Here is a 15,777-nt window from a genome sequence, read left to right on the forward strand (position 1 = left end):
CAAAATTGATAAGAAAACCAATTAGCCATTCTGTTAACCAATAAAACAAATTTCATCATAGATTTGAGTAATTAATAGCATAAAATATGAAATTAGTGAATGGAATATCAGAGATCTGAGTAGAGATATAGAATAGAACAACACAAGCCCCATATATTAAAAATAACAATTTAATAAATCTCATAAATAAAATGAAATTGAACATGACATTTGACGGATACACTTTCTCTTAGAAATAGAATTAAAAATCTCAAAGAAATGCAGTTATCAATTATGTTATACCAATAAAACAAATTCTATCATAGAAATGAGTTGTCAATGCTCAAAATCATTGCTCAGCACCTGGTTGCTTCTGGTCCTCTCAAATTCAATGTTGGTGATAGTTGCCATATTCCTTTTCCTCTTCTCTCTCTATCTCTCTAGCCTCTTCTGGTCATCAAACATAACTTGGCTGTCTGCTCTCTCTCACTGTGTGGTACTCATATTGAGCTATTTTTTTCCTTCAAATAAATAAAATGCAATGTAAATATTTGGCAGGTTTTTCTTTTCTGGATTAAAAAAATATTCTCACTCTTTGATATGTCAGATATCATCTCTCTTTTCTGTGTCCTCAACTTTCCAGTCACTTGTCTCTTGGATAATTTAAAGAGAAAAGTACTTTTTTATGGATCTTGGAGTCAGGATTCCCCTTCCATGGAAAAACGTGGACTGCTTAAACTTTTGGGAAAGAATACTTAAAACCTTGAATTTCATCTTGGAAGTGCACCTCACCCCCCCATTTAGCTTCACCAATCAGGATTAACTTTCTCTTTTTCTGCCAAAAATTTAGCATGCCCAACAAACAAAGCTAGAATAATTCTCTCTAGTCCACCTTTATTATTAACTATTTCTGGAAAATTTCATTTTATGACATTTTTTTTAAATGGTCCAAAATTGTCTGTGGATTGTTTTTACTCTGATATTTTCCATTATGGAACCCTATGTTAACATCTCCTCTTCTAACCATTATTCTTGTTGGTCATAATTAAAATTAAATCGTGCCCCCATATAAGGAAGGCTTACCAATACAGGCTGGTAAATTATCATGGGCCTAGATCATATGTTAAAGTTGTTATGTGTCACGCTGACCACTACAAAATGTATGGTGAGAACACCTTCAAAATGTTTGCATCCTTGCGAAATAGATAAACTGTTTGAATTCTGAATGACTTAAAATAACTTGTTTTCATTCCTGAGATAGTCTACAAAAGCCATTTTCATGAAAGTCAGATAGTGTACCAGATTTTAGTCTAACCAAGAGGATGACATTATTAAATTTTACAATGTAAGGACCTGAATGGGGGTTTTCTTCTCAATGTGAGTTACACTGATGGGAGTTCAGTGGAGTTAACAAAATGGATATTTGCAATGGTAAAACCACTACATGTATTACCATTCTAAAATCCGCAAATATGAAGCTATGTTACAAACATTCTAATATATTATGAAATTTTTAGCAGAAATTGCAAAAATAGTTACAGCATTAGGTCACAATGAATACCATGACATCATGAGGAAGTAACATTTGTGAGATTTAGATTTAACTGTTGCAAGCTTTGACAGTAGTAGATCATTCTGATAACATTACATTTGCTTGTGTGATTAAAATTGGACTTGATCTTTCATTATAGGCAGGGATGATTGGTTATGTCACAGTGTCTCTGATAGATCTCTTGGCTAAATCCAGCATAGCTTCAGTTCTTCACTATGTCCTTGTTGCCATCAACCCACCATACAGCATTTTTGGAGGCATCTACTACATCGACAGGGTGAGTACCTGTATCTTTTGTATGTTTGCAGTATATTACTTAGTTATGATTCAGTTGGAATACGTCCACTACCTTGAAAACTCCAACCCTCCCAAGCTTAGAAAGACATTTGCAGCATCTTTTGGCTGGTTTTAGAAGCAGAAGTGCTAAACATTTTGCTAAGACAGAAGTCTAATGAATATGGTCTTACATTGAATAGATGGAATGGTGCCAAATTCCATTAGTTGCTAGTTACTACTCCCATTTATGCTTGGCCAGCATTTTCCTGCCAAGGTTTTACAAGTGTGCTCCACTTCGTGCCTTGTCACCAGTCTCAGCAATCGTTTTGAGTTTCCTCATCTCAGGGAAGTATACGCAATTTCCTAAACATAGATCAATATTGTTCAGTAGTCTTACTTTGTCATGCAATTAGCTAACTGATACCATCTTAATTGTCTGCCCTTTAGTCTATAGTACTTTTTAATTCATCTCAGTCAGTACTTGACACTTTTTTGTCAGTTACATTTAATACAGTATCATTTATTCCTAATAATAAGACTATTTTCTGTAATTATCAATGGCATTTATCTAATCTTAATTATTTTAACAAGGGCTTATGAGAGAGTAAAGTCAAACTCACTCATGGAATTGGATACCTTTAGTATGACCAATGATGTCCCTCAGTCATCAACTTCCTCCTGACTTAGTCATTTGAGGAAGAAAGATTACCAGTTCAGTAAAAGATCCACCAATATATGCTATCTTGGGCCACCCACATAGTTACAGTTCAGCCATTGTCAACAGTGCCACTACCAAAGTACACCAGCACTAAAGGGATTACTGGTCATATACTGACATGGTTTGGTTGCCACTTGAATAAACTCTGGCTAGCCGATAACCACTTGCAGACCCCAGTACTAGTTATGGTGTTCATTCCTTCAATAGACATTACTAGACTTTGGCAGCAGACATTAGCCAGCCTCTGTGACCATGTCCATTCCAGTTGTAGCGCCATCTCATCCAGATGTGTCCTCTATCACTTGGACTGGAAATGGTGATCTGTCTACCTGATATTCACTATCCAGGACTCGGAATACAGACAGCATCCATCACCATGTCATACCAACTCCAACCCTAGTTCTGTTTCAACCCAGTTTTTCCCATAAACAGTCTTTCTACGAAATACTTTTCAGGCTCATCTCACTCTTTTCTGACATCCTGGTGAGATAAAGACTTCAACACTTTGCCATGGAATAGAAAAGGCTCTGCCCTAATTAGCCATGTGTCTTGCAAGTCATCATAGAGGGACTCCAGATCATGTTCAACAATCCTACTGGTATGGATTCCCCTACATTGTAGTCATTCCCAGAGACCCATACAAGCAATAGAGATTGTGCAAAATGCAAACTCATTTGGATTTTTTCGAGAATTGTCCTAGTTCCCAAAGTCCATGTCAAGCTTTGAACAATCACAGCTCTAAGCTGTCTCAATCACCACACACAGACACCCATGGTTATAATGGAGATGCTCAGATCACTTTTTAATGACATTCAGGAAGACATTTTGCATTTAGTCTACTCTGCCAAGGTATATGACTTCATAGTCACAGTGATAGATCCTTGGAAAATTCCTGATATTTGATTTTTAGGGACAAAGCATACCAGATCAGTGCACTCTCTTTGGGTCTGAAGCTCTGTCACTGAGAATTATAGACAGATTTACTCCAGTCTTTAAATCCACCTCCAAATCAATGACATAGAACTACCTAAATATATCCTACAAAAGCATCTGGTGAGCTACCTTTGCACCAAGGCATGCAATCCTTTGTTTTTTTGTTGCTTTGCCTTGGATTCCTTGACAACAAGGTCAAACCTGACAGCAATGCATCTCAGCATTTCATATTTCATTCACCTAGCTATGGTGTTCAAAACATTCTGGAACTGACATGATATCTTTCAAGTACGTATCTTGTAAATCATCAGTAGTGTCTTCCATCCATTTAGAGAACTGAATTTCAGCCACGGAATTTCTTTATCTTTTGGATATTCTGAGTACGGCCACAGATCTTCTCATTTTGGCATGCCAGTTCATGAGACCCTTGCAGATGACCATCCTATCCCAAAGATGTGTCAAAACTAACCCTCTAGACCAAATGATCAAATTGCCAGACTTTATGAAGTCATCTTAGCACATGGGAAGGCTTCACTTAGTAGATTTTACTGTCTCAATGGAATCATCTGATCCATACAGAAATGATCCATTTGCCCCTTAGGCATCATTAAAATCTCTACTTTTGTGGTCGACATCCTGTGGAGACTCTTTGCAATGAGATGGTTCTAAGATTTAGATATGGCAGTTGATGCCCTTCCCCTGAATTGGAATGGTCTCAATGCATGTATTTTTGCTCCAACCATCTGATTTACAAATTTTTGCAGAAAACAAGCAAATCAGAGTGCCATCTTAATGTGATTTCACCCATAAAGTGGAAAAACAACTTCATGAATCAAGTGGCAGAAATTACACAGAAAATCCTGCCTTATCTTGCCTGATGAAACAAATGCTCATGAAGGTTTCATTCCAAACCAAGACATGTTGAACCTGTATGCCTGGCACACATCCAACAAAGCCTTTGATAGAGTTCTCTGAACAAGTATTGGACATCATTGCTTGAGTAAGGTAGCCCATTGCTGTGATAGCTTATACAGGGAAATTGTTAATTTTCTCTCAGTGGTGTTACCCAAAACACATCTCTATCTTAAAAGCCTCAGTAAAACACAAATAGCAAACTTCCTATGGGTTGTCAAGGAGAATAATCTAGATCCTGAATCACAATCAGGAGTTACAGTTTCATCATATCAGACATGATCTGACACTATGGAAAGGAGGGCATAGGTCAGAACAACCTTCTTGTCAATTTCATTTTTTGTCTTGAGCAAAAACCTTTGCCCTTTGACCAAAAAGGTTTTCATGAGTTTGTAACCACTGTCAAGAGCGTTCCTGAACTGTATTTCATACAAAAAAGTCTTTCCAGTCATTTAGCTATAGCAGACGGAATCAGTGAGATTCATGCATTGTCAGGCAACATATACTACCTCAGATTTCACTAAAGGTCAGCTATTATAAAGATTAATACTATGTTGAGAGTATGCCTTGGTTTAAATAAGTGAAAAGCCAAGAAGCATCTACTGATCACATGATAGGTCTAATATTTACACATTTTATCACAAAATATGTCATGACATTAGAAGGCAGGCCATTATTTCTACTTATGGTTTTCTTGAATTAAAGCAGTATTATATATTGGTGAGAATAAATATCATATATTGGTGTTTAGTTCAAATAATGGGTTTGGTTTGTTCCTTGTAGTGGCACTTTTAACACATTATTTGTTATATCATGCTAAGGAAGTGGTAGCTAAGTGTCTTTCCTGAGGCAGCCAACCAGTGGGTATCAAACATGCAACCTTTGCATTATGTGTCTGATGCTCTACCGTCTGAGCTTAACTGTGACAAATTAACTTTAATGAGTAATTTTTATAAACTTGTTTTATAGATTTTATTTCAAATGAGCACTCATGTAAAATCTGCTATTTTTCTAAATACCACCAAATCATCACTCACATGTTTTTTCTGACATGTCTTGCTTATCAAAACAGGTATACAGAGAAGCTCTTGTAGAACAAAGAACTGATTCCATCACAGTTGGGGATTATTTCAAGTTTGACAACAACATTGTCATATCCTTCCTTATGGTGAGTTAAGTCTTCAATGTGAGCTTTAAAATTTATTTGTTGGAATAAATCATCTATATAGGCAAAACCAATTACTGTACTTGCTAATCAGTAAAAATCCAACTAAAAGAAACAACAGAAATCCTGGTCTGTCATTGCATTATGTGACAGCAGATCTGGATCTGTGTTACTTGATCAGACTTATAAATGAGTATATAGGGGAGTCTGAATAGCGCAGCTGAGCTTGCATTTCTTATTAGATTTGGAATCACATTTTGTACACAATTAAGCTTATATCATCATCAATATCTGAGAGCAATTTCATTGCCATGATGCAGTGTCCATGCTCAAAAAGGAAGACCATCTCCCACTTTGAGAGACATGTTGCAGATGGCAGGGGTGAGGTTGGTGGGATGGGGAGAGATTGGGGCAAAATAAGCCTCATGATTAGTCCATATGTAAAAAAAGATTTCAGCAAATATTTTGTGATTTAATTCAAGTTAAATCATTTAATTTGTGCAATACTTTATTCAGAAAGTAGATATAGATATTGTTTTTTTTAAGTTAAATTTAGTCGATATAGTAAAATAATTTTATTTATAAAAAAATAATACAAACTGAGCTGTCTTATATCTCTTAAATGTGAATAAAACACTCACTTATCTGTGTTTGTGCCATGTACCTGTTGATTGCTGGCAAAACACTCACTTAAGACACCATCTCTTTTACATGTCTCCCTCAATAATTCGCAAGCAACAGGGGCATGCCGACACTGACTGAAGCATAAGTGTGGGAATGAAATAAAAATGGAAACACATTTTGGTTAACATTGGCATCTGTACGTGTGTGTGTATGCGAGTGCTGGCAATTTTCATTGATACATGAGTGTTATAATCCTAAACAAATATTTGTGTAGTGGATATTTATATTATTCAATGCTAGATCTTAAAAAGTCAAATTAAGTTAATAATGATAACAGACTTTAAATATAAATCCAGTTGACATGCAGTACTTACTCATGTATCAGTAAATTTGGAGTTGCCTCCCTCCCAGTATAAAACCATGTGTATCCATCATAAGCAAACAGAAATGAACTAATGCCTCACATCTCGTTAAACCACTAAAACCAAACACATCATCATTGCTGCATATTAAGTTAATTCCTCAAGATAGCAATTCTAAATGTTGTTTTTGTTGGGTTTAATGTCATTTATCAGCACATGATGGGCTACAGATGGCAGCCAGCAGCCAGTATATTTGGTTGAGGAAAAACCGTGGGAAGACCCCAGGAAAAACCACTGACCCATGGGAAAATACTAGCAAGCTTTCTTACATACCCATGTTGGTTGAGGTGAGAGATAGAGGTGAGATGAGTGAGTGAAAGGTGATTGCCTTAGATGACTTAGCCATCTGGTTCCCGGTTTGAAATGTAACTATGTGTTTATCAATAGCACATGGAAATGACTGAATACAACTCCATGTTGTTTGAACTAATAAACATAGGGCAGATTGTTGCATTGTCCTGGAATAATACAGATAATTAAGAAATCATAAGATATATGGGCTGAACAGAAGGAAAAATTAGAAATGTATACATTTTATTAAAACTTGCAAGTTATTTTTGAATGTATCTTTGTAAAGCTTAAGGAATAACCCAAATATTAGCCAAAGTTACAAAAATGTGTAGTTGTCAACAGTATGATTTTAACAAGAAAAATGTTGATTACACCGAGTTGTTACTAAGATGATGACAAAATGAGGGATATATCAGATTTTATTGGCCCATTTTTTATCAGAAATTTGTAAAATATATTAAGCAAATAAAAGTCTATTTTGGATCTTTTCTCCAAGAACAAATGTGATCCACACTTGAGTCTGCATTATAAGCAAGTTCATGAGTTGTCCAGGTGATCTAAAATGGAGGGTGATGTATCTGGTTTGTTCAATCAATTGCCAAATTTTGCAACATGGTGTAATGATTTTGAGAACCCATGTTTTCACAGCGAAGATGCCGTCCAATATTGATCAAGTCAAAATCTTTTAACCAAAGAAATAAACAAATCCAGGTTTGTGCGGTCCTCTACCAAAAACTTGTCTTGTCACAAAAATAATTTAATTAAAATACCTGTGCATTCAAAATGACATAAAATGCACATTAAATGAGAGTGCTTTTAATGCATGGTTATTAGTTTCAATGGAATATTCTCTGGTGAAATAGATTCATAAGATCTATGACCACAAGATGTTTGAGTGCAGAATTCAGTACTACCCACAACTGAGTTAAAGACACTGCTTTTCCAGGCATGTCTTGGGAGCTTGAAAGAAAAAAAAATTTTGAATAAAATGTGATATGCTCTCTGAATGATTTTATGGTGAAGATATTTCATCTAAAAGAAAATAATATGCTTTAAATCAATAGGACACACTTTACTATTATTGCTTGCAGCCTAATTAATAGTGATTCAAAGCACAGTGCACCTTATATTCAACAACTGGAGTATAATATAGCATGTTTATATTCAAGAATAAGCCCCTCCCTACTCATAGAAAAATATACCGGAGCATGGTCTTATAATTAGATAAATATGGTATAATGAGTGTCATCTGCACATATTGCCAGTAATAAGGCATTTTTATGTAGATCAAGTGAGCAAGATTAGACCCACATTGGTTTCTTTTTTTAAGACTTGACAGAATAGATACTTTTCCAGACAGAAATATTAATGACATACATTTTTCATCATGAGGACAGTTTTATTTATTAATAAACATTTTCATCATGAAGTTAATTATTTCCTCCTGTATATATGAAACTGGTGAAGTGTTTTTCAGGTTGACATCTTGGGTTCAGTTCAGATGGAGAAAAATGCAGGGATTCAATACAAAAAATTTGCTTTTAATTAGGTGTAGAGGCATACATAATGAGCATAGAAAATTCTGGTTGCCAGGGTGCAATTCAGACTGCATTTTTGTGTCAGTGGCACACAAAATATTATGACCCACTTAAATATGAAAGATCTGTCTGCATGGTACAGTATCAAAATAATAACCCCTTGTTGCCCATGGTGCAAAATAATCCCCCCTTGTCGCCCATGGTGCAGTATCAAAATAATCCCCCTTGTTGCCCATGGTGCAGTATCAAAATAATCCCCCTTGTTGCCCATGGTGCAGTATCAAAATGATCCCCCTTGTGGCCCATGGTGCAGTATCAAAATAATCCCCCCTTGTTGCCCATGGTGCAAAATAATCCCCCTTGTTGCCCGTGGTGCAGTATCAAAGTAATAACCCCTTGTTGCCCATCTCTGTATCATTCATGTTCTTAGTTTTGAATTAATTATGTTGCCTTTCATATACATTATGTTGTTAATATATAAGGGATCAACTGATGGAGACTAATGGTCTAATTAAATTGGTTTTATTGCCTTATTGTAATAGAAATGCATATTTAGGATAGCAATAAATGATTTCCAGTTGTACCATATTTTATACAAAGGTCTTGATGAGCAGGACTAATCTTTGAACATGTTGATAACCTTTCTTACAGAAAATTGTCCATATTAATAAAATCAAATGATACCATCCAACTGAAATTGTCTAAATCCATTTCTTCATGAGAAACATTTTGAAGTTAGCACTATAGGCATCATGGCTTACTATAGCCAGTGGAAGGAAAGGCAAAGTCAGATTTTTTGTCTCTAATTTTGATTGGATAATAGTTAGTGCAGTGATTTTAAAATTATCCAATCATAGATGCTTGTTGATCATGTTTCTATTCCAGCCATCTTTGACAGGTAATCCATCTTAAACATCTTATCCAAAAATGAAAGGCATCATTTTTATATTTTAACAAACCCAGAATAAATTTTATGAAATATTTTACCATCAAAATCTGGCACCTTTAAAAATATAAAGGGATAGTTGCCCCATATCCATAATCATGGACTGACCCCTGTTTAGCCCAGAAGGAAAATCTCCTTAGAAAGGGTCAAAATTAGGATACCTTTACAAACCTGCTAATCAAGATCAATGTTTGAACCCTGGAATAAAAGTCTTATTTGGTGTTGGGGGGTTGGGGGTTGATGGGAAATCAACTCACTGAAATGCAGGATAGGATGTATGGACATAATGTTATTGTATAGCTTTAAAGATATATATTACATGAACCAAAAGGCTTAAATGCACTATTTATCTTGCATAAATTCATCAGTTTTTATAGAAAACCAATGACCAGACTAAGTCCATGTCTGATGATGAGTCATAATTACCATGTTTTACTGTCATGAAGGATCAGCACCAATTTTACAAAGTACATTACATCAGTGTATGTACATAGAATAGCTAATTAGTCACAACTGGGGATTCATAAGTGGTAGTTCAGTCTGGAAATCATTAATGCAATAAAGAATAGGGTGGTTGGTTGGTTGGTTGGTTGCACATGTGAAGATTTACTTGACAAGAAATATTTGTCAGTCTGACCAAATTCAATCAATATTGGGACTTAGTTTGTTTTCAGGGATGGCTAGGAGGAGAGGGTTTACAAATATTTCATTTTTCCTGAGCTGTTTCAAGATGCAACTGAGACACATAATTTTTTTAATTATTTTTTTTGCAGCCTATTCTTCATATTATTATGTGGTTCTTTGCCCTCCGAATACTCGATATTAAAACCACTGAAGGTAAAGTATCAGACGCCTTCACTGGTCTTTGCCAGAAAAAAAACCTCCATGACTCAGATGGCTACGATAATGTAAATTTGAGTGTTGATGAATGCAATGAAGATGAAGATGTTACAGAGGAAAGAAAGAGAGTTCTTGAATTGCAACATACAAACGGTGCTGCAGTAAGTAAATATACCACACAAAATGTCAAATTTGCCGTAAAGGTCACCTTTTTTATTCTTATTAATCAGGCCAGTTTGAGCTGTTCTGATAAATATGACATCAGCTATTCTCAAATAACTGATTTGCTTGAGAAAGTTTTTTTAAAAGTCCTATTGGTCGATATTTGCTTTATAAGTACTCAACATACATATAGTCATCTTCAGTAGCCAATGTTCCGATAACACTATCTACACCTTGGCATATCAAGCAGATATTTTTGTGCTTCGGGTCTGTGAATTTCATTGGATCCAGTGGCAAGCCAACGCATTTAATCAAAATTAAGTTGTTCAAAAATTTGAACACTGTTCCTACATCATCGAGACAAGGGGAGCACACAACTTGAATCGAATGATAAATAAGCAATTTTTCAGTCGGTCCATGTTTGCACAAATTTATTTCACTCAAATACACCTGTAATGGCTTCGCTTTGGTATCTAGTGATACTTTCGATGTTAAACTTACAAAGTATCTGTAATGTTATTTGTTATTGAAGAATAACTGCAGAAGGCGTTTTATACTATTTATTAAATACAAGACATCAATACAGCTAGGAAGGGGAGTAAAGACTGCCCTGAGAGTATTTTTTCACATGGAATATAAACCCTAGTGAATGTATAACATACACCATCTGTTGGTGTGTATCAGTTCTAGTCCAGTGTGGAATATCTGATTACTTTTACTGTCAAGTGATATTACAAAGCTAATTAGATTAAGGCTTACACTACAGTATCCTTTTTAGGTCAGTTGCCACCACTGTTTTTGACTGAAGTACAATACACCATGCTATTGGTTAGTTGGTATTACATATTAAGGGAGGCAACACATGAAATCCAATAGATGTTACTTGGACAAAGCACTAATATAGCTGTTCGATCCGCCAAGATATAGATAGGGTTATCGGAATCTTTGCTAGCGAAGATAACATATGGTAACTGATCATCAAAATATAATGATCATGTTTCCTGTGAACAACACACATTTTTTTCTCCATGAAAATTATCTTTGCATTCTACACACCCTGTCTCGACTAAGCATTGTTGGAAAAAAGTGCAGAGAATATAGGAAAGTAAAGACTGAATTACAGTATAATTGATTACCTGGGAGACCGATTGAAGAGGGTGTATCCATGCATGCTGCTTTTGCATTATATTGCATGTTTACATAATTACATGTTCTCTTTGGAAAGATTATGCATTTTAAAATGTCAGAACTCATCAATATATGCTGTTTGTCAAAGCTCCAAGGAAACAAAGAGTGATGGGGTTAAACTCTTCCCATGGTTTCAGGCAAACGTTTTCACACAGTAAACCGTGAATTGCCTCCTTTAACAAGCTATGATATATACTTCCTTTTATAAGTCAGCTCCAGGTGCAAACTGTACAGACCCAGATCTGTCATTGCATAATGAACTGGCAATCTGCATCTATGCTGTTTGTTTGGACTAATCAGTAGAACAAACAAACATAGACCCTGATTTGCTATCACATAATATGCTGGTTGATGACAGTCTATGATGTTCGTTTGGACTAATCAGTAGAACAAACAAACATAGACCCTGATTTGCTATCACATAATATGCTGGTTGATCACAGTCTATGATGTTTGCAGTTGGACCAGACTTATACAGGAGTATATATACAGTGATTCTGTGCTGCCACTCCATCTAATACAAACTGCCCAAATCATTCATTTTCCATTAAATCTTTGCTCACATCAAGAATTTTAATATGCACCATTACTGACACTGCCATTTTAAATGTTTCCATTAAATTTTTTGAAATGTTTTAATTGAGGGAAAGGTTGTAGATATCTTTGATCTGAATGTACATGTTTCAATGTTGTCAATTGTCCCCGATAGTAATCAAAATAATGGAATCCTTGCACCAAGAGAGAATAGACCTTTTACACAAAACACATTTTGGATGAGTTACCGTTCCTGTTATCGATTGCTAAAAATCAAAACAAGGTTAATAATGCTGTGTGAATGTTTTTTGTATTTACTTGAAAGTGGATCTCAGCATTTGAAAATCTAAATAATATCATGACATCATGAACATTTACTTATAGTGTTGATAAATAAATATTAGCATTCAGAAAATATTGATCTGAAATAATAATAATAATAATAATAATAATAATAATAAACCCATTCCCCAACATGTACAAATAATGTGCATATTATAGCACGTAGTGAATTTACTATTCTCTAACAGACAATTGTTAGTTTTAAACCCTGAATCCTGGATCTAAGTCTGCCAATTATCTACACAATTTTAATTTAAAATAATATTACTCTATTGTTTTTGGCATTCAATTTAAAATAACATTATTTTATAGTTTTGGTATTTTACTTAAAATAACCTTATATTATAGCTTTGGTATTTTCAATTTAAATAACATTATTCTATAGTTTGGGTATTTTAATTTAAAATAACATTATTCTATAGTTTGGGTATTTTAATTTAAAATAACATTATTCTATAGTTTGGGTATTTTAATTTAAAATAACATTATTCGTTGGTTTGTATTATAATTAAAATAACATTATTCTATAGCTTGGGTATTTCAATTTACAAAACACCAACCAGTTTGGGTATTTTTGATTTTAAATCACATTTTTCTATAGTTTTGGTATTTTTACTTAAGTAACATTATTCTTTCGTTAGGTATTATGATTAAAATAGTATTATTCTATAATTTGGTATTTTAATTAAAATAACATTATTATATAGTTTGGGTATTTTAATTTTTTAAAAAGATCTGTATAAATTAATTTGGGTATCTGAATTTTTTTATATATAGAAAATATGTATAACTTAGGTTTTTTATTTTAAATATTTAAATAAAATTATTCCATAGTATGGTATTTTTAATTTAAAATAATAATATCATATAGTTTGGTATTCTATAGTTGGATATTTTAATTCAAGTATCATTATTCTATAGTTTATGTATTTTAATTTAAAATAAGTTTTCTTTAGTTTGGATATTTTATTTTTCATGGATGCAATCACATTTTATATGCACTAATAAGGTCTCTGTTCCTTGAAACTGTAATCTCAATGTCATGCCTTTTAGCAAAAACTGCAAATGCAATATTTTTTCTTCAAAATTTGTTCCTTTCACCAGTTTTTTGTTTTGTAAACAAAATAGTGATAAATAGTCATAAATTTGATGGAAATTCATTTGCTGATAAAAAAAAAAATCTCCAGTCCATTGAGCATTTTTAGAGAGCCATAACAGTTTGTGAAATGTTGGATAACAACATCACCCTTACACCTATGATTTTACATGTGAGGCATACTTTTTCATGTAAGTTAAGGCACAGGCATGCAACACAATATGGTCGTTTGTCTGCTAACATCATCATTGTTCAAATTTAAGATCCTTTTAATTTTTGGGAGTTAAACACTGTAAATACTCCAGGCTACTTCTCACATTCTGATATTTGATTGTTTGTAAATCTTCCAGCTGTGTGTGCCTCATTTTGGAATTTCAAGATTTTGCAACATAACCCACAAGCATTATTTTCAGTATTGTGAAACTGGCCTATTGCAAATACTGTCCTAGTTAATCTCTTTTTAGTAACTGCTTGAATTAAGGGGTGATTTTTCTCACTTTCCATCTGCAGTTGCCTGAGAAAAGATTGTATTAGCTAATACAACAATAATTTACATTTATTATAATTTAATAACCTTGTATACAAAATATAGGCAAAGATAAGTAAGAGATACTGACAAATTTAAATATTTTACTTATTTTATTATATTACCTATGAAATTAGTGGGACTTTCGTGTTTGAATAAATGAATTTCTTTCCTAATGTTAGTGATCAACTTTCATCTTGTAATATTGGTTTGCATTTTCATTTCAGAACAGGATCAAAAAGTTATTAAGTTGCAATTTTCAGAAATAAACATGAAGAAAAATTGAAGAAAAATGTCCCTTGTGTAAAATTTTCATAAGTTCTTACCTACTTATTTTACAGTCGGCTGTAACCATAGTAACAAATTTACACAAGGAATTTGAAAAGGAGGACAAAAGGCCTTGCCAAACATGCAGGAAAGAAAAGGTTGAGATGAAAACTGTTGTACAAAATGTGTCCTTTGCAGTTGATGGAGGGGAAGTATTTGGTCTTCTTGGTCCCAATGGGGCTGGGAAAACAACAACACTTAATATGATAACTGCAGAAGTAGGGCCAACTAGTGGAAAGGTGATTCCTCAATTATATTACAATTTAGAATTGAATAAGATCAAATTAAAAGTATTTTTGATGACTATTGTAACGAGTTATGGTTAATAACAAATCCATAATGTTAATATTTATGTTTTGCAAGAAACTGTGACTAAAATGATATAAATTTCATCTAGTGTACTTCCATGAATTAAAGGAGTTAGATATATACAGTATCTTTATTTTCTCATGGAACATTTAGTTTTCACATTTCTTACAAGCAATTTATTTGTCCAGTAAATCAACTCCATCATCTATATTGGTATGACTGTGGTTAACCACCAAACACACACCTGCCATTATTCACATTTTTGGTGGGGTTGACACTCAAGAAAGTGTATTTTGAGGTCCCAAAGGGGTCAGTGTATGTTACATTGTTAGGTGGGATTAACACTCAAAAAAGTGTATTTTGAGGTCCCAAAGGGGGTCAGTGTATGTCACATTGTTAGGTGGGATTAACGCTCAAAAAAGTGTATTTTGAGGTCCCAAAGGGGGTCAGTGTATGTTACATTGTTAGGTGGGATTAACACTCAAAAAAGTGTATTTTGAGGTCCCAAAGGGGGTCAGTGTATGTTACACTGGTGATCAAGAAGTGGGTTTTTTGGTTTTGTTGTTGAAAAAAACCTTGTGGTTAAGATTCCTGAAAATCATTTTTTTGAAACATGACTATGTTTGGGGGGTTAGGGATTTCAAAATTGTGTTTTTTGAAACATGTCTATGTTTTGGGGGGTTTGGGATTCCAAAATTGTGTTTTTCGTTTGACACAGTGTGTTATGGCAGGTATGCAAACCTATAATGGTGTGATTGGTTAACTACCAAGCCTATATTGGTTTGACTGTGATTAACTGCCACCATACCAATACAGGTTTGATTTAATGGACTAAAATGATAAATTTTTAATACTCAAAATAAACATAATTTTATAAGTGATCAAATTGTAATACCAAAAATAAACTATCTAAATGGTACTATTATGAAAAGAATGGATCAAATGATTTTTGAAAATAATAATTCATTTATTTAGTTTGTGAATGATTTCATTTTAATGGATTATTAATAAGAATTTTAAATAATGTAGCTTTGAGAATTAGTGATATGGTGAGAGAGAGAGAGAATTAGTAAATGTAGTAAGACAGAATCATTTCC

The 15,777-nt window shown here is 33.8% G+C and overlaps 1 protein-coding gene across 1 annotated transcript in view; it reads left to right on the forward strand.

The window, feature by feature from the left end:
- Nucleotides 1-15,777, forward strand: part of LOC149803137 (cholesterol transporter ABCA5-like) — a 95,843-nt gene that overhangs the window by 64,449 nt on the left and 15,617 nt on the right. Inside the window, exons 19-22 of the mRNA XM_089952758.1 lie at nucleotides 1,671-1,808; nucleotides 5,443-5,538; nucleotides 10,130-10,357; nucleotides 14,386-14,610. Coding sequence (XP_089808884.1) covers nucleotides 1,671-1,808; nucleotides 5,443-5,538; nucleotides 10,130-10,357; nucleotides 14,386-14,610 — 687 coding nt within the window. The remainder of the gene's footprint in view (nucleotides 1-1,670; nucleotides 1,809-5,442; nucleotides 5,539-10,129; nucleotides 10,358-14,385; nucleotides 14,611-15,777) is intronic.

Source organism: Sinohyriopsis cumingii, chromosome 3 (genome assembly GCF_028554795.1).
Source record: "Sinohyriopsis cumingii isolate HCF-2022 chromosome 3, ASM2855479v2, whole genome shotgun sequence".
In the NCBI taxonomy this organism is placed as follows: domain Eukaryota; kingdom Metazoa; phylum Mollusca; class Bivalvia; order Unionida; family Unionidae; genus Sinohyriopsis; species Sinohyriopsis cumingii.